Source organism: Scyliorhinus canicula, chromosome 5 (genome assembly GCF_902713615.1).
Source record: "Scyliorhinus canicula chromosome 5, sScyCan1.1, whole genome shotgun sequence".
Classification (NCBI taxonomy): Eukaryota; Metazoa; Chordata; class Chondrichthyes; order Carcharhiniformes; family Scyliorhinidae; genus Scyliorhinus; species Scyliorhinus canicula.
Window position 1 is genome coordinate 232,368,781 of NC_052150.1, and position 25,590 is coordinate 232,394,370.

A 25,590-nucleotide genomic window follows, 5' to 3' on the forward strand; every position below is an offset into this window, starting at 1 on the left:
CCAATGGGACAATTTCTATCCAGATGCCTCGCAATTTCTTCCTTGATGATAGATTCCAGCATCTACCCTATTACCGAAGTTAAACTCACTGGCCTATAATTTCCTGCTTTCTGCCTACCTCCTTTTTTAAACAGTGGCGTCACGTTTGCTAATTTCCAATCCACCGGGACCACCCCAGAGTCTAGTGAATTTCGGTAAATTATCACTAGTGCATCTGCAATTTCCCTAGCCATCTCTTTTAGCACTCTGGGATGCATTCCATCAGGGCCAGGAGACTTGTCTACCTTTAGCCCCATTAGCTTGCCCATCACTCCCTCCTTAGTGATAACAATCGTCTCAAGGTCCTCACCTGTCATAGCCTCATTTCTATCAGTCACTGGCATGTTATTTGTGTCTTCCACTGTGAAGACCGACCCAAAAAACCTGTTCAGTTCCTCAGCCATTTCCTCATTTCCCATTATTAAAACTCCCTTCTCATCCTCTAAAGGACCAATATTTACCTTAGCCACTCTTTTTTGTCTTATATATTTGTAAAACCTTTTACTGTCTGTTTTTATATTCTGAGCAAGTTTACTCTCATACTCTATCTTACTCTTCTTTATAGCTTTTTTAGTAGCTTTCTGTTGCCCCCTAAAGATTTCCCAGTCCTCTAATCTCCCAGCAATCTTTGCCACTTTATATGCTTTTTCCTTCAATTTGATACTCTCCCTTATTTCCTTAGATATCCACGGTCGATTTTCCCTCTTTCTTCCGTCCTTCCTTTTTGTTGGTATAAACCTTTGCTGAGCACTGTGAAAAATCGCTTGGAAGGTTCTCCACTGTTCCTCAACTGTTCCACCATAAAGTCTTAGCTCCTAGTCTACCTTAGCTAGTTCTTCTCTCATCCCCTTGTAATCTCCTTTGTTTAAACACAAAACACTAGTATTTGATTTTACTTTCTCACCCTCCATCTGTATTTTAAATTCCACCATATTGTGATCGCTCCTTCCGAGAGGATCCCTAACTATGAGATCATGAATCAATCCTGTCTCATTACACAGGACAAGATCTAGGACCGCTTGTTCCCTCGTAGGTTCCATTACATACTGTTCTAGGAAACTATCGCGGATACATTCTATAAACTCCTCCTCACGGTTGCCTTGACCGACCTGGTTAAACCAATCGACATGTAGATTAAAATCCCCCATGATAACTGCTGTACCATTTCTACATGCATCAGTTATTTCTTTGTTTATTGCCTGCCCCACCATCTCGTTACTATTTGGTGGCCGATAGACTACTCCTTTCAGTGACTTTTTCGCCTTACTATTCCTGATTTCCACCCAAATGGATTCAACCTTATCCCCAATAGCACCGATGTCATCCCTTACTATTGCCCGGATGTCATCCTTAAATAACAGAGCAACACCACCTCCCTTACCATCCACTCTGTCCTTCCGAATAGTTTGATACCCTCGGATATTTAACTCCCAGTCGTGACCATCCTTTAACCATGTTTCAGTAATGGCCACTAAATCATAGTCCTTCACGATGATTTGTGCCACCAACTCATTTACTTTATTCCGAATACTACGAGCATTCAGGTAAAGTACACTTATGTTGGTTTTTTTACCTCTGTTTTGAATCTTAACATCTCCAGTTTTATTCCTTTTGTTATTACTGGGCCTATTCACTGTGCTCCCCTCAGTCACTGTACCTTGTACTGTCGCCCTTATGGATTTCTGACTATGTCTTCTCTGCCTTGCACTTTGCCCCTTACTTCCTTTTGTTTCTGTCCCTGTTTTACTACCTTCCAACTTCCAGCATTGGTTCCCATCCCCCTGCCACATTAGTTTAAACCCTTTTAAATGTTGTCAATGCCTCTGCCTCACCCACTCCCTCCGACAGCTCATTCCACATACCTACCACCCTCTGTGGAAACAAGTTGCTCCTCAGGTTCCCATTAATTCTTTCCCCTCTTAACTTAAACCTACACCGTCTAGTTCTCCATTCCCCAAACCTGGGAAAAAGAGAGTGCATTCACCCTATCCATGCCTCTCATGATCTTATTCATCTCTATAAGATCACCCCTCAGTCTTCTACCCTCTAGAGAAAAGTCCCAGCCTGTCCAATCCCTCCCTGTAACTCAGTCCCTGTCCCAGCCTGTCCAATCCCTCCCTGTAACTCAGTCCCTGTCCCAGCCTGTCCAATCCCTCCCTGTAACTCAGTCCCTGTCCCAGCCTGTCCAATCTCTCCCTGTAACTCAGTCCCTTTCCCAGCCTGTCCAATCCCTCCCTGTAACTCAGTCCCTGTCCCAGCCTGTCCAATCCCTCCCTGTAACTCAGTCCCTGTCCCAGCCTGTCCAATCCCTCCCTGTAACTCAGTCCCTGTCCCAGCCTGTCCAATCCCTCCCTGTAACTCAGTCCCTGTCCCAGCCTGTCCAATCCCTCCCTGTAACTCAGTCCCTGTCCCAGCCTGTCCAATCCCTCCCTGTAACTCAGTCCCTGTCCCAGCCTGTCCAATCCCTCCCTGTAACTCAGTCCCTGTCCCAGCCTGTCCAATCCCTCCCTGTAACTCAGTCCCTGTCCCAGCCTGTCCAATCCCTCCCTGTAACTCAGTCCCTGTGTCCCAGCCTGTCCAATCCCTCCCTGTAACTCAGTCCCTGTCCCAGCCTGTCCAATCCCTCCCTGTAACTCAGTCCCTGTCCCAGCCTGTCCAATCCCTCCCTGTAACTCAGTCCCTGTGACCCAGCCTGTCCAATCCCTCCCTGTAACTCAGTCCCTGTCCCAGCCTGTCCAATCCCTCCCTGTAACTCAGTCCCTGTCCCAGCCTGTCCAATCCCTCCCTGTAACTCAGTCCCTGTGTCCCAGCCTGTCCAATCCCTCCCTGTAACTCAGTCCCTGTCCCAGCCTGTCCAATCCCTCCCTGTAACTCAGTCCCTGTCCCAGCCTGTCCAATCCCTCCCTGTAACTCAGTCCCTGTCCCAGCCTGTCCACTCTCTCCCTGTAACTCAGTCCCTGTGTCCCAGCCTGTCCAATCCCTCCCTGTAACTCAGTCCCTGTCCCAGCCTGTCCAATCCCTCCCTGTAACTCAGTCCCTGTCCCAGCCTGTCCAATCCCTCCCTGTAACTCAGTCCCTGTCCCAGCCTGTCCAATCTCTCCCTGTAACTCAGTCCCTGTGTCCCAGCCTGTCCAATCTCTCCCTGTAACTCAGTCCCTGTCCCAGCCTGTCCAATCCCTCCCTGTAACTCAGTCCCTGTCCCAGCCTGTCCAATCCCTCCCTGTAACTCAGTCCCTGTCCCAGCCTGTCCAATCCCTCCCTGTAACTCAGTCCCTGTCCCAGCCTGTCCAATCCCTCCCTGTAACTCAGTCCCTGTGTCCCAGCCTGTCCAATCCCTCCCTGTAACTCAGTCCCTGTCCCAGCCTGTCCAATCCCTCCCTGTAACTCAGTCCCTGTGTCCCAGCCTGTCCAATCCCTCCCTGTAACTCAGTCCCTGTCCCAGCCTGTCCAATCTCTCCCTGTAACTCAGTCCCTGTCCCAGCCTGTCCAATCCCTCCCTGTAACTCAGTCCCTGTGTCCCAGCCTGTCCAATCTCTCCCTGTAACTCAGTCCCTGTCCCAGCCTGTCCAATCCCTCCCTGTAACTCAGTCCCTGTCCCAGCCTGTCCAATCTCTCCCTGTAACTCAGTCCCTCGAGTCCTTGGCAACATCCTTGTAAATCTCCTCCACACTCTCTCCAGTTTAATAACATCTTTCCGATAGCAAGGCGACCAAAACTGAACACAATACTCCAGGTGGGGCCTCACCAACGTCCTGTACAACTGCAACATAACTTCCCAACGTCTATACTCAATGGCCTGACTGGTGAAGGCCAGCATGCCAAAAGCCACCTTCACTGCCCTCTCTACCTGTGATTCCACCTTTAGAGAACCGTGCGTCTGAACTCCAAGGTCCCTCTGTTCCACGATACTCCCCAAGGTCTGACCATTCACTGTGAAAGTCCTACCTTGATTTGGCTTTCCAAAATACTGTCCCATTCAATAGATCACAGCTGATCTGATTGTAACCTCACCCCCACATTCCCGCCGACCCCCAATAACCTTTCACCCTCCTGTTAATCAATAATCTATCCAGCTCTGCCTCAACAATATTCAAAGATCCTGCTTCCACTGCCCTTTGAGGAAGAGAGTTCCAGAGACTCACCCCCCGCCCCCGGAGAAAAGATGTCTCACCTCTGCTTTATTTTTAAACAGTGACCCCGAGTTGTAGAATCGTCGACAAGAGAAAACATCCTCTCCGTACCCACCCCGTCAACACCCTCAGGATTGATTGCAATTGTACAGGCACTAGAAGAGAGGCAGGGCCCGGAGTTCCATTGGCACTGGAAAGGTTTTGATCAAGTTGCTCTCACTCCTCTAAACTCCAGTGGGTACAAACCCAACCTCCCCAACCTTTCCTCGTCAGACAAGCCGCCCATTCCTGGTGTTAGTCCGGTAAACCTTCTCTGAACTGTTTCTAACACATTGGCATCTTTCCTTAAATAAGATAAATACAATACTCCAGATGTGGTCTCACCAACGTCCTGTACAACTTAACCTTAACCTCCTGACTCTTGTATTGAATTCTCTTGGCAATAAATGATCACATTGTATTAGCTTTCCTAATTACTTGCTGCACCTGCATACTCACCTTTTGTGATTCATGCACTAGGACACCCAGATCCCTCTGTACCTCACACCGCTGGAATCTCTCACCATTTCGATAATGAGCTGCTTTTTTATTCTTCCGACCAAAATGGACAATTTCATATTTGCCCACAATCCCATAAGACATAGGATCTGAATTAGGCCACTCGGCCCATCCCCAGTCTCCTGCCTTCTCCCCATAACCCCTGATCCCCTTATTGATCAAAAACCTATCTATCTCTGTCTTAAAGACACTCAGTGATTTGGTCTCCACAGCCTTTTGCGGCAAAGAGTTCCACAGATTCACCACCCTCTGGCTGAAGAAATCCCTCCTCATCTCTGTTTTAAAGGACCCTTTAGTCTAAGATTGTGTCCACTGCTTCTAGTTAGTATCCCGACAACTACCAACTGTTCCAGTGAAAGATCATTCTTAGAGTAATTGCCCTGATCAATGCGGCTCCATCAACACTTGACAACATCCAGGTCCCCTTGATTAGGACCCCATCTATAACATTCACTCCCATATCACTGACACACAGTGTGTACCATATTACAATCCCAGATCAGACCCAACAGCTTCTACATTACTGGACAGTGACCTTAAGATCTTATTTTGAGCCATAGAATTCCCACAGTACAGGAGGCCATTCGGCCCATTAAGTCTGCACCCACCCTCTGATAGGACACCCTACCTAGACCCACACCCCTGCCCTATCTCCGTGAACCCATAACCCCACATACCCTGCACATTCCTGGACACTAAGGGGAAATTTACCATTGTCATACCACTGCACATCTTTGGACTGTGGGAGGAAACTGGAGCACCCGGAGGAAACCCACGCAGACACGGGGAGAATGTGCAGACTCCGCACAGACAGTGACCCAAGCCGGGAATCGAACCTGGGACCCTGGAGCTGTGATGCAGCAGTGCTAACCAATGTGTCACGATGCCTCCTTGGAGATATGAGGCAGCAGTGCTAATCACCGTGTCGCCCTGTTTTTGTCAGCCTGTGAGGAAAGGAGACCTCGCTCCAGGAGTAACTTTCTGCAAAATAGGGATAGGGTATATTAAAGAAAATAGGGAGAGGGAATATTAAAGTAAATAGGGAGAGGGTATATTAAAGTAAATAGAGAGGGTATATTAAAGTAAATAGGGAGAGGGAATATTAAAGTAAATAGGGAGAGGGAATATTAAAGAAAATAGGGAGAGGGAATATTAAAGAAAATAGAGAGAGGGAATATTAAAGAAAATAGGGAGAGGGAATATTAAAGTAAATAGGGAGAGGGAATATTAAAGAAAATAGAGAGAGGGAATATTAAAGTAAATAGGGAGAGGGAATATTAAAGAAAATAGAGAGAGGGAATATTAAAGTAAATAGGGAGAGGGAATATTAAAGTAAATAGGGAGAGGGTATATTAAAGAAAATAGGGAGAGGGAATATTAAAGAACATAGAGAGAGTGTATATTAAAGAAAATAGAGAGAGGGAATATTAAAGAAAATAGGGAGAGGGAATATTAAAGAACATAGAGAGAGTGTATATTAAAGAAAATAGAGAGAGGGAATGTTAAAGAAAATAGAGAGGGAATATTAAAGAAAATGGAGAGAGGGAATATTAAAGAACATAGAGAGGGAATATTAAAGAAAATAGGGAGAGGGAATATTAAAGTAAATAGAGAGAGGGAATATTAAAGAACATGGAGAGGTAATATTAAAGAAAATAGGGAGAGGGAATATTAAAGAAAATAGGGAGAGGGAATATTAAAGTAAATAGAGAGAGGGAATATTAAAGTAAATAGGGAGAGGGAATATTAAAGAAAATAGAGAGGGAATATTAAAGAAAATGGAGAGAGGGAATATTAAAGAAAATAGGGAGAGGGAATATTAAAGTAAATAGAGAGAGGGAATATTAAAGAAAATAGGGAGAGGGAATATTAAAGTAAATAGAGAGAGGGAATATTAAAGTAAATAGGGAGAGGGAATATGGTATAAAAGAAAACGGAGAGGGAATATTAAAGAACATAGAGAGGGAATATTAAAGTAAATAGAGAGAGGGAATATTAAAGAAAATAGGGAGAGGGAATATTAAAGAACATAGAGAGAGGGAATATTAAAGAACATAGAGAGAGGGAATATTAAAGAAAATAGGGAGAAGGAATATTAAAGTAAATAGGGAGAGGGAATATTAAAGAAAATAGGGATAGGGAATATTAAAGAAAATAGGGAGAGGGAATATTAAAGTAAATAGAGAGAGGGAATATTAAAGAAAATAGGGAGAGGGAATATTAAAGAAAATAGGGAGAGGGAATATTAAAGTAAAAAGAGAGAGGGGATATTAAAGAAAATAGGGAGAGGGAATATTAAAGAACATGGAGAGGGAATATTAAAGAAAATAGGGAGAGGGAATATTAAAGTAAATAGAGAGGGAATATTAAAGAAAATAGGGAGGGGGATATTAAAGTAAATAGAGAAGGAATATTAAAGAAAATAGGGAGAGGGAATATTAAAGAACATAGAGAGGGAATATTAAAGTAAATAGAGAGAGGGAATATTTTAAAAAATAGGGAGAGAGAATATTAAAGTAAATAGGGAGAGGGAATATTAAAGAAAATAGGGAGAGGGAATATTAAAGTAAATAGAGAGAGGGAATATTAAAGAAAATAGGGAGAGGGGATATTTAAAAAAATAGGGAGAGGGAATATTAAAGTAAATAGGGAGAGGGAATATTAAAGAAAATAGGGAGAGGGAATATTAAAGAACATAGAGAGGGAATATTAAAGTAAATAGGGAGAGGGAATATTAAAGAAAATAGGGAGAGGGAATATTAAAGAAACTTTATTACTAACACAGGATTAAAATATCTTTAATATCACACAGAAAATAGCTGACAATTACCCCTTAAACAATACATCAATGCAGTGACACGATAAACCTTAACTGCTATCTTTAATCCCACTCAAACAATAAAACTATCTTAGCTCTCAATCCACTTTGAAATACAGTTAGTACTCAACAATACTCTCTGGACAGAGATGTCTTTAATGCTCCTCTTTGAGAAAGAGATCTTCTGAGAATGCTTAAAGAAAGTGATCTGACTCGCTGTCAGAATAATGCGGAATCTCTGAATCTCAGCTCAGCTTCCAGCCAAAACTAACTGAAGTGTTTAGAAAGATATTGCTGGTCTGTCTACAGACAGATAGTTTTTTAATAAATTTAGAGTACGCGATTAATTTTTTCCAATTAAGGGGCAATTTAGCGTGGCCAATCCACCTACCCTGCACATTTTTGGGTTGTGGGGGCGAAACCCATGCAAACACGGGGAGAATGTGCAAACTCCACATGAGAAGTGAGCCAGGGCCGGGATCGAACCTGGGACCTCGGTGCCGTGAGGCAGCAGTGCTAACCACTGCACCACCGTGCTGCCCTGCAGCCAGATTTTTAATTGAACTGTAGTGGGAGAAGCTGCTTGACTTCTGTTCGCATCCTGCAGAGTCTGCACGTTCTCCCCGTGTCTGCGTGGGTTTCCTCCGGGTGCTCTGGTTTCCTCCCACCATCTAAAGATGTGCAGGTTAGCTGGATTGGCCATGCTAACTTGCCCTGAGTGTCCAAAAAGGTTAGTTGGGGTTACTGGGGATAGGGTGGAGGCATGGGCTTAAGTAGGATGCTCTTTCCAAGGGCCGGTGCAGACTTGATGGACCGAATGGCCTCTTTCTTCCCTGTAAATTCTATGAATCTAAAACTAAACTGACACCTCCATACCTGACTGCTTCAGCCCCAGGCCCCGCCCATTAACCGCATCATATTCCTAACTGAGCACAATGTCTCTAATTATCTACCCCACAGGGAACCCTCTTAATATAAATAAAAGTCCATTCGGCCAAGCTTTTACAATGCTTTAATTGTACCTCTGGCTTCAAAAATCCCAGCTATCTTGCAAACCAGGATTTTTAAAAACAGCAGTCATACACAGTAACCCAGCATTTTGCCCCTCACTGCACATATACAATACTGTAAATCTGAAATTAGTACCACCATCACATCCACCTCCACATGCCCTGCTGCAACTCACCATGACCACTTTGACAGCACCTTCCAGGCCCGCAACCTCTCCTGACTAGAAGGAATGAAGACAGCAGGATCCCCGCCACCTGGAGGTTCCCCTCCAAGCCACTCACTATCCTGACTTGGAAAGATATCGCCATTCCTTCACTGTCACTGGCTCACAATGTTAGAACTCTCGGTCTCACAGCACTGTGGGTATACCTGCAGCTGAATGAATGCAACGGTTCAACACAACATTTTCAAGGTCAATTAATGCTGTTAATGTAATCATTTTATGGAGCTTGAGCTTCCTGTAGACTGGGAAAATCAGAGCAAGAATGGGCTAGAAGATGCCCTGGCAAAATGATTTTGTGTCAATTTGTACAGGGGATCTGTGCTTCACTGGCTGAAGCAGTCTTCTCAAATCCCAAATTGTCCTTGCAGACGAGCTGCCTTCTGGAACCCCTGCAGTCCGCGTGCTGTAGGCACACCTACATTGCTGTTATCTTTGAAGTCAGCAGAACAGGTAGAACATAGAACAGTACAGCACAGAACAGGCCCTTCGTCCCTCGATGTTGTGCCGAGCCATGATCACCCTACTCAAACCCACGTATCCACCCTATACCCGTAACCCAATAACCCCCCCTTAACCTAGAGAGGTGGTTAAGCAGGCCAATGGGTTTCTTGGCTTTATTAATCGAGGATTTGAATGTAAGAGCAGTGAAGTTATGCTGGAGCTGGTTAGGTCACAGCTGGAGCACTGTGTGCAGTTCTGGAAGGATATAGGAAGGATGTGATTGCACTGGGGGGTGCAGAGAAGATTCACCAGGATGGTGCCTGGGCTGGAGTGTTCCGGCTGTGAAGAGAGGCTGGTTAGGCTGCGGTTGTTTTCCCTGGAGCAGAGAAGACTGAGGAGGATTGGGGTAAATAAAATTGTGAGGAACACACAGGGTGGATAGGAAGATACTTTACTCCTCAGAGGACGGATCAATGACCAGGGGGCATAGATTTACAGTGAGGGGCAGGAGGTTTCAAGGGGATGTGAAGAAAACGTTTTTCACCCTGGGGTTGGTGGGAATCTGCTCTAAAGGGCGGTGGAGACGGGAACCCTCCCAATTTTAAAGAAGTATTTAGGGGAGCGCTGGAAATGAAATGAAAATGAAATGAAAATTGTTTATTGTCACAAGTAGGCTTCAAATGAAGTTACTGTGAAAAGCCCCTAGTCGCCACATTCCGGAGGCGACGGACCACGTGTTGGAAAATGGGATGAGAGTAGACAGGTATTAATGTCCGCTCCGACACGATGGGCCAAAGGGCGTCTCTCCATGCTATAAACTTTATGTTTCTGTGACTCGCGTCTATCTATTCCCCTTATAATCGAATCCTCTATAACTATTGCAGTCCCACACTTTTCACTCCTCCCCTCTGCAGCAGAACCAACCTTGGTGCCACGAGTTTGGCTGTTGCTGCTTTCCCGAGGGGTCATTCCCCTCAACAGTATCCAAAATAGTAGCACAATTGGATAGCACTGTAGCTTCACAGCGCCAGGGTCTCAGGTTCGATTCCCCACTGGGTCACTGTCTGTGCGGAGTCTGTACGTTCTCCCAATGTCTGCGTGGGTTTCCTCCGGGTGCTCCGGTTTCCTCCCACAGTCCAAAGATGTGCAGGTTAGGTGGATTGGCCATGATAAATTGCTCTAAATCACCAAAAAGGTTAGGAGGGGTTACGGGGATAGGGGGAAGTGAGGGCTTAAGTGGGTCGGTGCAGACTCGATGGGCCGAATGGTCTCCTGCACTGTATGTTCTACGTTCACATCCACTCCGTCTGTGCCTCACTTCGGATGTGCTCTTTCAAACTGTTTGTGCGCAAACCTCACTGTCTTTTTTATACTCTGTGGTTACTGTTAGGGGGCCTGTGGTTACTGTTAGGGGGCCTGTATACTCTGTGGTTACTGTTAGGGGGCCTGTATACTCTGTGGTTACTGTTAGGGGGCCTGTGTTTACTGTTAGGGGGCCTGTATACTCTGTGGTTACTGTTAGGGGGCCTGTATACTCTGTGGTTACTGTTAGGGGGCCTGTGGTTACTGTTAGGGGGCCTGTGGTTACTGTTAGGGGGCCTGTGGTTACTGTTAGGGGGCCTGTATACTCTGTGGTTACTGTTAGGGGGCCTGTGGTTACTGTTAGGGGGCCTGTACACTCTGTGGTTACTGTTAGGGGGCCTGTATACTCTGTGGTTACTGTTAGGGGGCCTGTATACTCTGTAGTTACTGTTAGGGGGCCTGTGGTTACTGTTAGGGGGCCTGTATACTCTGTGGTTACTGTTAGGGGGCCTGTGGTTACTGTTAGGGGGCCTGTACACTCTGTGGTTACTGTTAGGGGGCCTGTATACTCTGTGGTTACTGTTAGGGGGCCTGTATACTCTGTAGTTACTGTTAGGGGGCCTGTGGTTACTGTTAGGGGGCCTGTATACTCTGTGGTTACTGTTAGGGGGCCTGTGGTTACTGTTAGGGGGCCTGTACACTCTGTGGTTACTGTTAGGGGGCCTGTATACTCTGTGGTTACTGTTAGGGGGCCTGTATACTCTGTGGTGTGGACGGAAGAAAGAGGGAAAATCGACCGTGGATATCTAAGGAAATAAGGGAGAGTATCAAATTGAAGGAAAAAGCATATAAAGTGGCAAAGATTGCTGGGAGATTAGAGGACTGGGAAATATTTAGGGGGCAACAGAAAGCTACTAAAAAAGCTATAAAGAAGAGTAAGATAGAGTATGAGAGTAAACTTGCTCAGAATATAAAAACAGACAGTAAAAGTTTTTACAAATATATAAGACAAAAAAGAGTGGCTAAGGTAAATATTGGTCCTTTAGAGGATGAGAAGGGAGTTTTAATAATGGGAAATGAGGAAATGGCTGAGGAACTGAACAGGTTTTTTGGGTCGGTCTTCACAGTGGAAGACACAAATAACATGCCAGCGACTGATAGAAATGAGGCTATGACAGGTGAGGACCTTGAGAGGATTGTTATCACTAAGGAGGGAGTGATGGACAAGCTAATGGGGCTAAAGGTAGACAAGTCTCCTGGCCCTGATGGAATGCATCCCAGAGTGCTGAAAGAGATGGCTAGGGAAATTGCAGATGCACTAGTGATAATTTACCGAAATTCACTAGACTCTGGGGTGGTCCCGGTGGATTGGAAATTAGCAAACGTGACGCCACTGTTTAAAAAAGGAGGTAGGCAGAAAGCAGGAAATTATAGGCCAGTGAGTTTAACTTCGGTAATAGGGAAGATGCTGGAATCTATCATCAAGGAAGAAATTGCGAGGCATCTGGATAGAAATTGTCCCATTGGGCAGACGCAGCATGGGTTCGTAAAAGGCAGGTCATGCCTAACTAATTTAGTGGAATTTTTTGAGGACATTACCAGTGCAGTAGATAACGGGGAGCCGATGGATGTGGTATATCTGGATTTCCAGAAAGCCTTTGACAAGGTGCCACACAAAAGGTTGCTGCATAAGATAAAGATGCATGGCATTAAGGGTAAAGTAGTAGCATGGATAGAGGATTGGTTAATTAATAGAAAGCAAAGAGTTGGGATAAATGGGTGTTTCTCTGGTTGGCAATCAGTAGCTAGTGGTGTCCCTCAGGGATCCGTGTTGGGCCCACAATTGTTCACAATTTACATTGATGATTTGGAGTTGGGGACCGAGGGCAATGTGTCCAAGTTTGCAGATGACACTAAGATGAGTGGTAAAGCGAAAAGTGCAGAGGATACTGGAAGTCTGCAGAGGGATTTGGATAGGTTAAGTGAATGGGCTCGGGTCTGGCAGATGGAATACAATGTTGACAAATGTGAGGTTATCCATTTTGGTAGGAATAACAGCAAACGGGATTATTATTTAAACGATAAAATATTAAAGCATGCCGCTGTTCAGAGAGACTTGGGTGTGCTAGTGCATGAGTCACAGAAGGTTGGTTTACAAGTGCAACAGGTGATTAAGAAGGCAAATGGAATTTTGTCCTTCATTGCTAGAGGGATGGAGTTTAAGACTAGGGAGGTTATGTTGTAATTGTATAAGGTGTTAGTGCGGCCACACCTGGAGTATTGTGTTCAGTTTTGGTCTCCTTACTTGAGAAAGGACGTACTGGCGCTGGAGGGTGTGCAGAGGAGATTCACTAGGTTAATCCCAGAGCTGAAGGGGTTGGATTATGAGGAGAGGTTGAGTAGACTGGGACTGTACTCGTTGGAATTTAGAAGGATGAGGGGGGATCTTATAGAAACATTTAAAATTATGAAGGGAATAGATAGGATAGATGCGGGCAGGTTGTTTCCACTGGCGGGTGACAGCAGAACTAGGGGGCATAGCCTCAAAATAAGGAGAAGTAGATTTAGGACTGAGTTTAGGAGGAACTTCTTCACCCAAAGGGTTGTGAATCTATGGAATTCCTTGCCCAGTGAAGCAGTTGAGGCTCCTTCATTACATGTTTTTAAGGTAAAGATAGACAGTTTTTTGAAGAATAAAGGGATTAAGGGTTATGGTGTTCGGGCCGGAAAGTGGAGCTGAGTCCACAAAAGATCAGCCATGATCTAATTGAATGGCGGAGTAGGCTCGAGGGGCCAGATGGCCTACTCCTGCTCCTAGTTCTTATGTTCTTATGGTTACTGTTAGGGGGCCTGTGGTTACTGGTAGGGGGCCTGTATACTCTGTGGTTACTGTTAGGGGGCCTGTGGTTACTGTTAGGGGGCCTGTATACTCTGTGGTTACTGTTAGGGGGCCTGTATACTCTGTGGTTACTGTTAGGGGGCCTGTGGTTACTGTTAGGGGGCCTGTATACTCTGTGGTTACTGTTAGGAGGCCTGTATACTCTGTGGTTACTGTTAGGGGGCCTGTATACTCTGTGGTTACTGTTAGGAGGCCTGTATACTCTGTGGTTACTGTTAGGGGGCCTGTATACTCTGTGGTTACTGTTAGGAGGCCTGTACACTCTGTGGTTACTGTTAGGAGGCCTGTATACTCTGTGGTTACTGTTAGGGGGCCTGTATACTCTGTGGTTACTGTTAGGGGGCCTGTGGTTACTGTTAGGGGGCCTGTACACTCTGTGGTTACTGTTAGGGGGCCTGTGGTTACTGTTAGGGGGCCTGTACACTCTGTGGTTACTGTTAGGGGGCCTGTGTTTACTGTTAGGGGGCCTGTATACTCTGTGGTTACTGTTAGGGGGCCTGTGTTTACTGTTAGGGGGCCTGTATACTCTGTGGTTACTGTTAGGGGGCCTGTATACTCTGTGGTTACTGTTAGGGGGCCTGTGTACTCTGTGGTTACTGTTAGGGGGCCTGTACACTCTGGTTACTGTTAGGGGGCCTGTATACTCTGTGGTTACTGTTAGGGGGCCTGTACACTCTGGTTACTGTTAGGGGGCCTGTACACTCTGTGGTTACTGTTAGAGGGCCTGTACACTCTGTGGTTACTGTTAGGAGGCCTGTACACTCTGTGGTTACTGTTAGGGGGCCTGTATGCTCTCTGGGTACTGTTAGGGGGCCTGTACACTCTGGTTACTGTTAGGGGGCCTGTATACTCTGTGGTTACTGTTAGGGGGCCTGTGTACTCTGTGGTTACTGTTAGGGGGCCTGTGGTTACTGTTAGGGGGCCTGTACACTCTGTGGGTACTGTTAGGGGGCCTGTATGCTCTCTGGGTACTGTTAGAGGGCCTGTATGCTCTCTGGGTACTGTTAGGAGGCCTGTACACTCTGTGGTTACTGTTAGGAGGCCTGTACACTCTGTGGTTACTGTTAGAGGGCCTGTATGCTCTCTGGGTACTGTTAGGAGGCCTGTACACTCTGTGGTTACTGTTAGGGGGCCTGTATGCTCTCTGGGTACTGTTAGGGGGCCTGTACACTCTGTGGTTACTGTTAGAGGGCCTGTATGCTCTCTGGGTACTGTTAGGGGGCCTGTATGCTCTCTGGGTACTGTTAGGGGGCCTGTACACTCTGTGGGTACTGTTAGGGGGCCTGTATGCTCTCTGGGTACTGTTAGAGGGCCTGTACACTCTGTGGTTACTGTTAGGAGGCCTGTGTACTCTGTGGTTACTGTTAGGGGGCCTGTATGCTCTCTGGGTACTGTTAGAGGGCCTGTACACTCTGTGGTTACTGTTAGGAGGCCTGTATACTCTGTGGTTACTGTTAGGAGACCTGTATACTCTGTGGTTACTGTTAGGGGGCCTGTATACTCTGTGGTTACTGTTAGGAGGCCTGTATACTCTGTGGTTACTGTTAGGGGGCCTGTATACTCTGTGGTTACTGTTAGGAGGCCTGTATACTCTGTGGTTACTGTTAGGGGGCCTGTATACTCTGTGGTTACTGTTAGGAGGCCTGTATACTCTGTGGTTACTGTTAGGGGGCCTGTATGCTCTCTGGGTACTTTTAGAGGGCCTGTACACTCTGTGGGTACTGTTAGGAGGCCTGTATACTCTGTGGTTACTGTTAGGGGGCCTGTATGCTCTCTGGGTACTGTTAGGAGGCCTGTACACTCTGTGGTTACTGTTAGGAGGCCTGTACACTCTGTGGTTACTGTTAGAGGGCCTGTATGCTCTCTGGGTACTGTTATGGGGCCTGTACACTCTGTGGTTACTGTTAGAGGGCCTGTATGCTCTCTGGGTACTGTTAGGGGGCCTGTATGCTCTCTGGGTACTGTTAGGGGGCCTGTACACTCTGTGGGTACTGTTAGGGGGCCTGTATGCTCTCTGGGTACTGTTAGAGGGCCTGTACACTCTGTGGTTACTGTTAGGAGGCCTGTGTACTCTGTGGTTACTGTTAGGGGGCCTGTATGCTCTCTGGGTACTGTTAGAGGGCCTGTACACTCTGTGGTTACTGTTAGGAGGCCTGTATACTCTGTGGTTACTGTTAGGAGGCCTGTATACTCTGTGGTTACTGTTAGGGGGCCTGTATACTCTGTGGTTACTGTTAGGAGGCCTGTATACTCTGTGGTTACTGTTAGGGGGCCTGTATACTCTGTGGTTACTGTTAGGAGGCCTGTATACTCTGTGGTTACTGTTAGGGGGCCTGTATACTCTGTGGTTACTGTTAGGAGGCCTGTATACTCTGTGGTTACTGTTAGGGGGCCTGTATACTCTGTGGTTACTGTTAGGAGGCCTGTATACTCTGTGGTTACTGTTAGGGGGCCTGTATGCTCTCTGGGTACTGTTAGAGGGCCTGTACACTCTGTGGTTACTGTTAGGAGGCCTGTATACTCTGTGGTTACTGTTAGGGGGCCTGTATGCTCTCTGGGTACTGTTAGAGGGCCTGTACACTCTGTGGGTACTGTTAGAGGGCCTGTATGCTCTCTGGGTACTGTTAGGGGGCCTGTATGCTCTCTGGGTACTGTTAGGGGGCCTGTACACTCTGTGGGTACTGTTAGGGGGCCTGTATGCTCTCTGGGTACTGTTAGAGGGCCTGTACACTCTGTGGTTACTGTTAGGAGGCCTGTGTACTCTGTGGTTACTGTTAGGGGGCCTGTATGCTCTCTGGGTACTGTTAGAGGGCCTGTACACTCTGTGGTTACTGTTAGGAGGCCTGTATACTCTGTGGTTACTGTTAGGAGGCCTGTATACTCTGTGGTTACTGTTAGGAGGCCTGTATACTCTGTGGTTACTGTTAGGGGGCCTGTATACTCTGTGGTTACTGTTAGGAGGCCTGTATACTCTGTGGTTACTGTTAGGGGGCCTGTATACTCTGTGGTTACTGTTAGGAGGCCTGTATACTCTGTGGTTACTGTTAGGGGGCCTGTATACTCTGTGGTTACTGTTAGGAGGCCTGTACACTCTGTGGTTACTGTTGGGGGGCCTGTATGCTCTCTGGGTACTGTTAGAGGGCCTGTACACTCTGTGGGTACTGTTAGGAGGCCTGTACACTCTGTGGTTACTGTTAGGGGGCCTGTATGCTCTCTGGGTACTGTTAGAGGGCCTGTACACTCTGTGGGTACTGTTAGGAGGCCTGTACACTCTGTGGTTACTGTTAGGGGGCCTGTATGCTCTCTGGGTACTGTTAGAGGGCCTGTACACTCTGGGTACTGTTAGGGGGCCTGTATACTCTGGGTACTGTTAGAGGGCCTGTATGCTCTCTGGTTACTGTTAGAGGGCCTGTATACTCTGGGTCCTGTTAGGGGGCCTGTATGCTCTCTGGGTACTGTTAGAGGGCCTGTACTCTCTGGGTACTGTTAGGGGGCCTGTGGTTACTGTTAGAGGGCCTGTATGCTCTGGGTACTGTTAGAGGGCCTGTATACCACATCCACAAGTGACTCCTTGCTTTTATAATTTCTCATCTCAACCCGAATCGCTTCTGCACAGTTAACAGAGTTGCCCCTCCACCTTTTCATAGCTGCCTGTCCTTCCCAAACAACATGTACACTTCATTAGTCAGATACCAAACTATATCATCCCGCATGGGAGGGTGAGCTGTGGGGAGGATGCAGAGATGCTTCAGCGGGATTTGGACAGACTGAGTGAGTGGGCACGTGCACGGCAGGTCCAGTACAATGTGGATAAATGTGAGGTTATCCACTTTGGTAGGAAAAATCGGAAGGCAGATTATTATTTGAATGGGCATAAATTTAGAATGTGGATACTGAGCGAGACCTTGGTGTCCTCGTACATCAGTCGCTGAAAGTAAGCGGCAGGTACAGCAGGCAGTCAAGAAGGCAAGTGGGACGTTGGCCTTCATAGCGAGAGGATTTGTGTATAGGAATAGAGATGTTTTACTGCAATTGTATCGGGCATTGGTGAGGTCACACCTGGAGTATTGTGTGCAGTTTTGGTTTCCTTCTCTGAGGAAGAATGCCGGCGTTAGACTGGGGTGGGCACAGTAAGAAGTCTTACAACACCAGGTTAAAGTCCAACAGGTTTGTTTCAAACACGAGCTTTCGGAGCGCAGCTCCGAAAGCTCGTGTATGAAACAAACCTGTTGGACTTTAACCTGGTGTTGTAAGACTCGTTAGTGAGGAAGAATGTTCTTGCTCTCGATGGAGTGCAGCGAAGGTTTACCAAGCTGATTCCAGGCTGACCGTGATATGAGGAGATGGTGGCTCAGTGGTTAGCAGCTCCGGGTCCCGGGTTCAATTCTGGCCTTGGGTCACTGTCTGTGCGGAGTCTGCATGTTCTCCCCGTGCCTGCGTGGGTTTCCTCCGGGTGCTCCGGTTTCCTGCCACAGTCCAAATCTGTGCAGGTTAGGTGGATTGGCTATGTGAAATTGCCCCTCAGTGCCCAATCGGTCAGGGTGGGTTACTGGGTTATGGGGCTAGAGTGGAGGCGTGGGCTCAAGTAGCGTGCTCTTTCCAAGGGCCGGTGCAGACTCAATGGGCTGAATGGCCTCCTTCTGCACTGTAAATTCTATCATCTATGATTAGAGATGTTGGGGCTCTTGTTTTACCTTTTAATAAGAGTTAATTGTCCAGTTGATTGGAGGTGTCTCCAATACAACTTTATTGCTAATTTCACTTTAATACACTCGCATAAGAACTGAGTCAATTCTTAGAAACAAAATATTAAGAACATAGAACATAGAAAAATACAGCACAGAACTGGCCCTTTGGCCCACGATGTTGTGCCGAACCTTTGTCCGAGATTAATCATAGATTATCATAGAATTTACAGTGCAGAAGGAGGCCATTCGGCCCATCGAGTCTGCACCGGCTCTTGGAAAGAGCACCCAACCCAAGGTCAACACCTCCACCCTATCTCCATAACCCAGTAACCCCACCCAACACTAAGGGCAATTTTGGACACTAAGGGCAATTTATCATGGCCAATCCACCCAACCTGCACATCTTTGGACTGTGGGAGGAAACCAGAGCACCTGGAGGAAACCCACGCACACACGGGGTGGATGTGCAGACTCCGCACAGACAGTGACCCAAGTCGGAATCGAACCTGGGACCCTGGAGCTGTGAAGCAATTGTGCTATCCACAATGCTACTGTGCTGCCCTTAAGAACAAATTAATCTACACTCCATCATTCTACCGTAATCCATGTACCTATCCAATAGCCGCTTGAAGGTCCCTAATGTTTCCGTCTCAACTACTTCCACAGGCAGTGCATTCCATGCCCCCACTACTCTCTGGGTAAAGAACCTACCTCTGACATCCCCCCTATATCTTCCACCATTCACCTTAAATTTATGTCCCCTTGTAATGGTTTGTTCCACCTGGGGAAAAAGTCTCTGACTGCCTACTCTATCTATTCCCCTGATCATCTTATAAACCTCTATCAAGTCGCCCCTCATCCTTCTCCGTTCTAATGAGAAAAGGCCTAGCACCCTCAACCTTTCCTCGTAAGACCTACTCTCCATTCCAGGCAACATCCTGGTGAATCTCCTTTGCACCTTTTCCAAAGCTTCCACATCCTTCCTAAAATGAGGCGACCAGAACTGCACACAGTACTCCAAATGTGGCCTGACCAAGGTTTTGTACAGCTGCATCATCACCTCACGGCTCTTAAATTCAATCCCTCTGCTAATGAACGCTAGCACACCATAGGCCTTCTTCACAGCTCTATCCACTTGGGTGGCAACTTTCAAAGATCTATGAACATAGACCCCAAGATCTCTCTGCTCCTCCACATTGCCAAGAACCCTACCGTTAACCCTGTATTCCGCTTTCATATTTGTCCTTCCAAAATGGACAACCTCACACTTTTCAGGGTTAAACTCCATCTGCCACTTCTCAGCCCAGCTCTGCATTCTATCTATGTCTCTTTGCAGCCGACAACAGCCCTCCTCACTATCCACAACTCCACCAATCTTCGTATCGTCTGCAAATTTACTGACCCACCCTTCAACTCTCTCATCCAAGTCATTAATGAAAATCACAAACAACAGAGGACCCAGAACTGATCCCTGCGGCACGCCACTGGTAACTGGGCTCCAGGCTGAATATTTGCCATCCACCACCACTCTCTGACTTCTATCGGTTAGCCAGTTTGTTATCCAACTGGCCAAATTTCCCACTATCCCATGCCTCCTTACTTTCTGGATAAGCCTACCATGGAGAACCTTATCAAATGCCTTACTAAAATCCATGTACACTACATCCACTGCTTTACCTTCATCCACATGCTTGGTCACCTCGTCAAAGAATTAAACAATACAAAAACGGGTCAAATACACATACATGGCAAAAAAAGCATTAAACATAAGCATAAGAAATCACTTTTAAACAAATGGATAGATGATTCAAGAATTCAGGAAGGCAGAAATACAGGAACAAGACTTAGACCACAAGGTCCTACTTTTAAGGGAATCCTGATCTCTGGTCTAATCCCTCATTTACTCTCATTGGCTTCTAATTGTCCCTCTTACTTAGGGGATGATTTATCAATCAAACATTGCCCATTACTTAAGATTGACTGGTGTCCATCAAAGTTAGCTCAGTGTCTACATGCGCAGTCTCATGAAACTAGATTTCTGAAGCCACTGCTGGCCGTATACATTGCTGTAACTAGTTAGTTGATCCATTCTTACTGCTGAATACACTGAAATACAATAGTCAATTATTATCTGAAACATTCACTGAAACAATATCTACATTGCCAGAGTTAAGACACTAGAGTTCAATAGTTGAGCCATTACCTAAAACAATTACTGCATTTTCACAGTCAAGACACTGTTAATAATTTCACTCTTTAGATATGGATTCAATTACCACCTAAAACCATGAATAAATCAATAATCTGTCAAGAGACTATATCATTGGAGTTTGGAAGAGTGAGAGGGGATCTCATAGAAACTTCTAAAATTCTAACAGGATTAGACAGGGTAGATTCAGAAAGAATGTTCCCGATGGTGGTGGGAGAGGGGGGGGGGGGGGGGGGGGCAGATCTAGGGGTGATAGTTTGAGGATAAGGGGTAAACTTTTTAGGATTGAGCTGAGGAGAAATGTCTTCACCCAGAGAGCGGGGAATCTGTGGAATTCACTCCCACAGAAAGTAGTTGGGATCAAAACGTTGTGTAATGTCAGGAAGGAATTAGATACAGCTCTTGGGGATAAAGGGATCGAGGGATATGGGGGAAGGCGGGATCAGGGTATTGAATCTGATGATCAGCCACGATCAGAATGAATGGCAGAGCAGGCTCAAAGGGCCGAATGGCCTCCTCCTGCTCCTAATTTCTATTTTTGTTCCTATATCAGAGTCAGAACTGACGGAGTGCTGCAGGGTCAGAGGGTCAGTACTGAGGGAGTGCCGCACTGTCAGAGGGTCAGTACTGAGGGAGTGCCGCACTGTCAGAGGGTCAGTACTGAGGGAGTGCTGCACTGTCAGAGGGTCAGTACTGAGGGAGTGCTGCACTGTCAGAGGGTCAGTACTGAGGGAGTGCTGCACTGTCAGAGGGCCAGTACTGAGGGAGCGCCGCACTGTCAGAGGGTCAGTACTGAGGGAGTGCTGCAGGGTCAGAGGTTCAGTACTGAGGGAGAGCTGCACTGTCAGAGGGTCAGTACTGAAGGAGTGCCGCACTGTCAGAGGGTCAGTACTGAGGGAGTGCCGCACTGTCAGAGGGTCAGTACTGAGGGAGTGCCGCACTGTCAGAGGGTCAGTACTGAGGGAGCGCTGCACTGTCAGAGCGTCAGTACTGAGGGAATGCCGCACTGTCAGAGGGTCAGTACTGAGGGAGTGCCGCACTGTCAGAGGGTCAGTACTGAGGGAGTAACGCACTGTCAGAGGGTCAGTACTGAGGGAGTGCTGCACTGTCAGAGGGTCAGTACTGAGGGAGAGCCGCACTGTCAGAGGGTCAGTACTGAGGGAGTGCCGCACTGTCAGAGGGTCAGTACTGAGGGAGTGCTGCACTGTCAGAGGGTCAGTACTGAGGGAGTGCTGCACTGTCAGAGGGTCAGTACTGAGGGAGTGCTGCACTGTCAGAGGGTCAGTACTGAGGGAGTGCCGCTCTGTCAGAGGGTCAGTACTGAGGGAGTGCCGCACTGTCAGAGGGTCAGTCCTGAGGAAGTGCCGCACTGTCAGAGGGTCAGTCCTGAGGGAGTGCCGCACTGTCAGAGAGTCAGTACTGAGGGAGTGCCGCACTGTCAGAGAGTCAGTACTGAGGGAGCGCCGCACTGTCAGAGGGTCAGTACTGAGGGAGTGCCGCACTGTCAGAGGGTCAGTACTGAGGGAGTGCCGCACTGTCAGAGGGTCAGTACTGAGGGAGTGCCGCACTGTCAGAGGGTCAGTACTGAGGGAGCGCCGCACTGTCAGAGAGTCAGTACTGAGGGAGTGCCGCACTGTCAGAGGGTCAGTCCTGAGGGAGTGCTGCACTGTCAGAGAGTCAGTACTGAGGGAGTGCCGCACTGTCAGAGAGTCAGTACTGAGGGAGCGCCGCACTGTCAGAGGGTCAGTACTGAGGGAGTGCCGCACTGTCAGAGGGTCAGTACTGAGGGAGTGCCGCACTGTCAGAGGGTCAGTACTGAGGGAGTGCCGCACTGTCAGAGGGTCAGTACTGAGGGAGTGCCGCACTGTCAGAGGGTCAGTACTGAGGGAGTGCCGCACTGTCAGAGGGTCAGTACTGAGGGAGCGCTGCACTGTCAGAGGGTCAGTACTGAGGGAGTGCTGCATTGTCAGAGGGTCAGTACTGAGGGAGTGCTGCATTGTCAGAGGGTCAGTACTGAGGGAGTGCTGCACTGTCAGAGGGTCAGTACTGAGGGAGTGCCGCACCGAGTCACGGTTTAACAGTTTGGCAGTGTTTTAGATTTGACTGAGTTTTTGAAACAAAGCAATGGTCCAGTGACCCAGAATCACAGTTTCTTCCCTGAAATCAGTCAATCAAAAGGTGAGGAACTGCCCCATCAATCTATTGATTTAAGTGCGACCATTCTAACAAATCTGTTCAGCGAACAACTGCGCAGAAACGTCTGGAATGGTGTTCAGTATCGTCGTGACCTGACCTGCGATGGGAAACCTGTGAAGCGAATAGTGAGGAAATAATTTGTTCAAAACAGTTCTCGGCAGGGGCTGGTTTAGCTCACTGGGCTAAATCGCTGGCTTTTAAAGCAGACCAAGCAGGCCAGCAGCACGGTTTGATTCCCGTACCAGCCTCCCCGGACAGGCGCCGGAATGTGGCGACTAGGGGCTTTGCACAGTAACTTCATTGAAGCCTACTCGTGACAATAAGCGATTTTCATTTTTCATTTTCACAGTGGCTGTGCCTCACATTGATCTGCAGCTGGGAACAGTGGTGTTGGCTCTGCACTGTGTGTGTATGAAGCGCAGTCTGTCCCTGTTCTGTCTCTGTTTATCTGCTGCTGTGTCGAGGCCCAGGGACCAGACCACGACGCTGCTGCTGCTGCTGCTGCTGCTGTGGGTAATGAATTAAAGCTGTGCCTTTCTCCTTTCAGTCTCCAGACCTGATCGATGATCTGATGTATGTGGATGATGGCAGCACTTCAGGTGAGTGTTCCTCCCTCTCCGAAGGGTGTCGGATGGCTGGGTATGCCCTGTGAGTGCGGCCTGTTGCCTCTGGATTTGTATGCTCACAGTCAGTCTTTCTGCTCACTCTGATCATATGTCCCTCTGACACTTTGATCTTTTAATTCAGGAGAATCGCTGCTTTAAGGAGGTATGGATGGACATGGGGTTTGGTAATCACCCTGCTGTTTGCACAATACCTGTGGTGAGATTGTGATTGAGCTGATGAGCCATGTGGAGTGTCACCTGGACACTAACTTCAGCATGCACCCAATCCACAATTAAAAGAGGTGACGGGGATAATGTTGGCCCAAGAAATAGACAATAAATGCTGGTCTTCTGTGTAATATTCAATCCAAGTGGCAATCAGCATTCCTGCCGGGCATTGATCATCTCCAACAGGAAGAATCTCGCTTTTAACATTCCCCTTTAACATTCAGTTGTTCCTTTGTTTAAGAAGGGTAGCAAGGATAATCCAGGGAACTACAGGCCGATGAGCAAGGGGTCGTAAAGGCCTTACTGAAGTCCATATAGACAACATCCACTGCCCTACCTGCATCAATCATCTTTGTGACCTCTTCGAAAAACTCTATCAAGTTACTGAGACATGACCTCCCCTTCACAAAACCATGCTGCCTCTCACTAATATGACCACTTGCTTCCAAATGGGAGTAGATCCTGTCTTGAAGGATTCTCTCCAGTAATTTCCCTACCACTGACGTATGGCTCACTGGCCTGTAGTTCCCTGGATTATCCTTGCTACCCTTCTTAAACAAAGGAACAGCATTGGCTATTCTCCAGTCCTCCAGGACATCACCTGAAGACAGTGAGGATCCAAAGATTTTTGTCAAGGCCTCAGCAATTTCCTCTCTCGCCTCCTTCAGTATTCTGGGGTAGATTCCATCAGGCCCTGGGGACTAATCCACCTTAATATTTTTCAAGACGCCCAACACCTCGTCTTTTTGGATCTCAATGTGACCCAGGCTATCTACACGCCCTTCTCCAGACTCAACATCCACCAATTCCTTCTCTTTGGTGAATACTGATGCAAAGTATTCATTTAGTACCTCGCCAATTTCCTCTGGCTCCACACATAGATTCCCTTGCCTATCCTTCAGTGGGCCAACCTTTTCCCTGGCTACCCTCTTGCTTATTATGTACGTGTAAAAAGCCGTGGGATTTTCCTGCACCCTATTTGGTAATTACTTTTTGTGACCCCTTTTAGCCCTCCTGACTCCTTGCTTAAGTTCCTTCCTACTTTCCTTATATTCCACACAGGCTTCGTCTGTTCCCAGCCTTCCAGCCCTGACAAATGCCTCCGTTTTCTTTCTGACGAGGCCTACAATATCTCTCGTTATCCAAGGTTCCCGAAATTTGCCATATTTATCCTTCTTCCGCACAGGAACATGCCGGTCCTGAATTCCTTTCAACTGACATTTGAAAGCCTCCCACATGTCAGATGTTGATTTACCCTCAAACATCCACCCCCAATCTAGGTTCTTCAGTTCCCGCCTAATATTGTTATAATTAGCCTTCCCCCAATTTAGCACATTCACCCTAGGACCACTCTTATCCTTGTCCACCAGCACTTTAAAACTTACTGAATTGTGGTCACTGTTCACAAAATGCTCCCCTACTGAAACTTCTACCACCTGGCCGGGCTCATTCCCCAATACCAGGTCCAGTACAGCCCCTTCCCTAGTTGGATTGTCTACATATTGTTTTAAGAACCCCTCCTGGATGCTTCTTACAAACTCTGCCCCGTCCAGGCCCCTCGCACTAAGTGAGTCCCAGTCAGTATTGGAGATGTGATCCTGCAGCAGGCGCTCAGGGACCTAGGCAGAAAGTTAAAAGACAGGACCTCCTGTAAAAACAGTAAAAACCCTGTTGTTTTTACTCATAGAACATAGAACATTACAGCGCAGTACGGGCCCTTCGCCCCTCGATGTTGCGCCGACCTGTGAAACCATCTGAAGCCTATCTGATCTACACTATTCCATTTTCATCCATATGTCTATCCAGTGACCACTTAAATGCCCTTAAAGTTGGCGAGTCTACTACTGTTGCAGGCAGGGCGTTCCACACCCCTACTACTCTCTGAGTAAAGAAACTGCCTCTGACATCTGTCCTATATCTATCACCCCTCAATTTAAAGCTATGTCCCCTCGTGTTGGTCATCACCATCCGAGGAAAGAGACTCTCACTGTCCACCCTATCTAACCCTCTGACTATCTTATATGTCTCTATTAAGTCACCTCTCAGCCTACTCCTCTCTAACGAAAACAACCTCAAGTCCCTGAGCCTTTCCTCGTAAGACCTTCCCTCCATACCAGGCAACATCCTAGTAAATCTCCTCTGAACCCTTGCCAAAGCTTCCACATCCTTCCTATAATGTGGTGACCAGAACTGCACGCAGTACTCCAGGTGCGGCCGCACCAGAGTTATGTACAGCTGCAGCA

The 25,590-nt window shown here is 47.3% G+C and overlaps 1 protein-coding gene across 3 annotated transcripts in view; it reads left to right on the forward strand.

The window, feature by feature from the left end:
• The window catches only part of LOC119966675 (protein scribble homolog), a 38,507-nt gene that overhangs the window by 7,858 nt on the left and 5,059 nt on the right, over positions 1-25,590 (forward strand). For 2 of the 3 annotated variants that reach the window (XM_038798734.1, XM_038798736.1), the window contains one exon: positions 23,062-23,113. In XM_038798734.1, the coding sequence (XP_038654662.1) occupies positions 23,062-23,113 (52 nt within the window). Of the gene's footprint in view, positions 1-23,061; positions 23,114-23,261; positions 23,283-25,590 lie in introns of all 3 variants that reach the window. The other variant, XM_038798737.1, reaches the window with a different exon arrangement.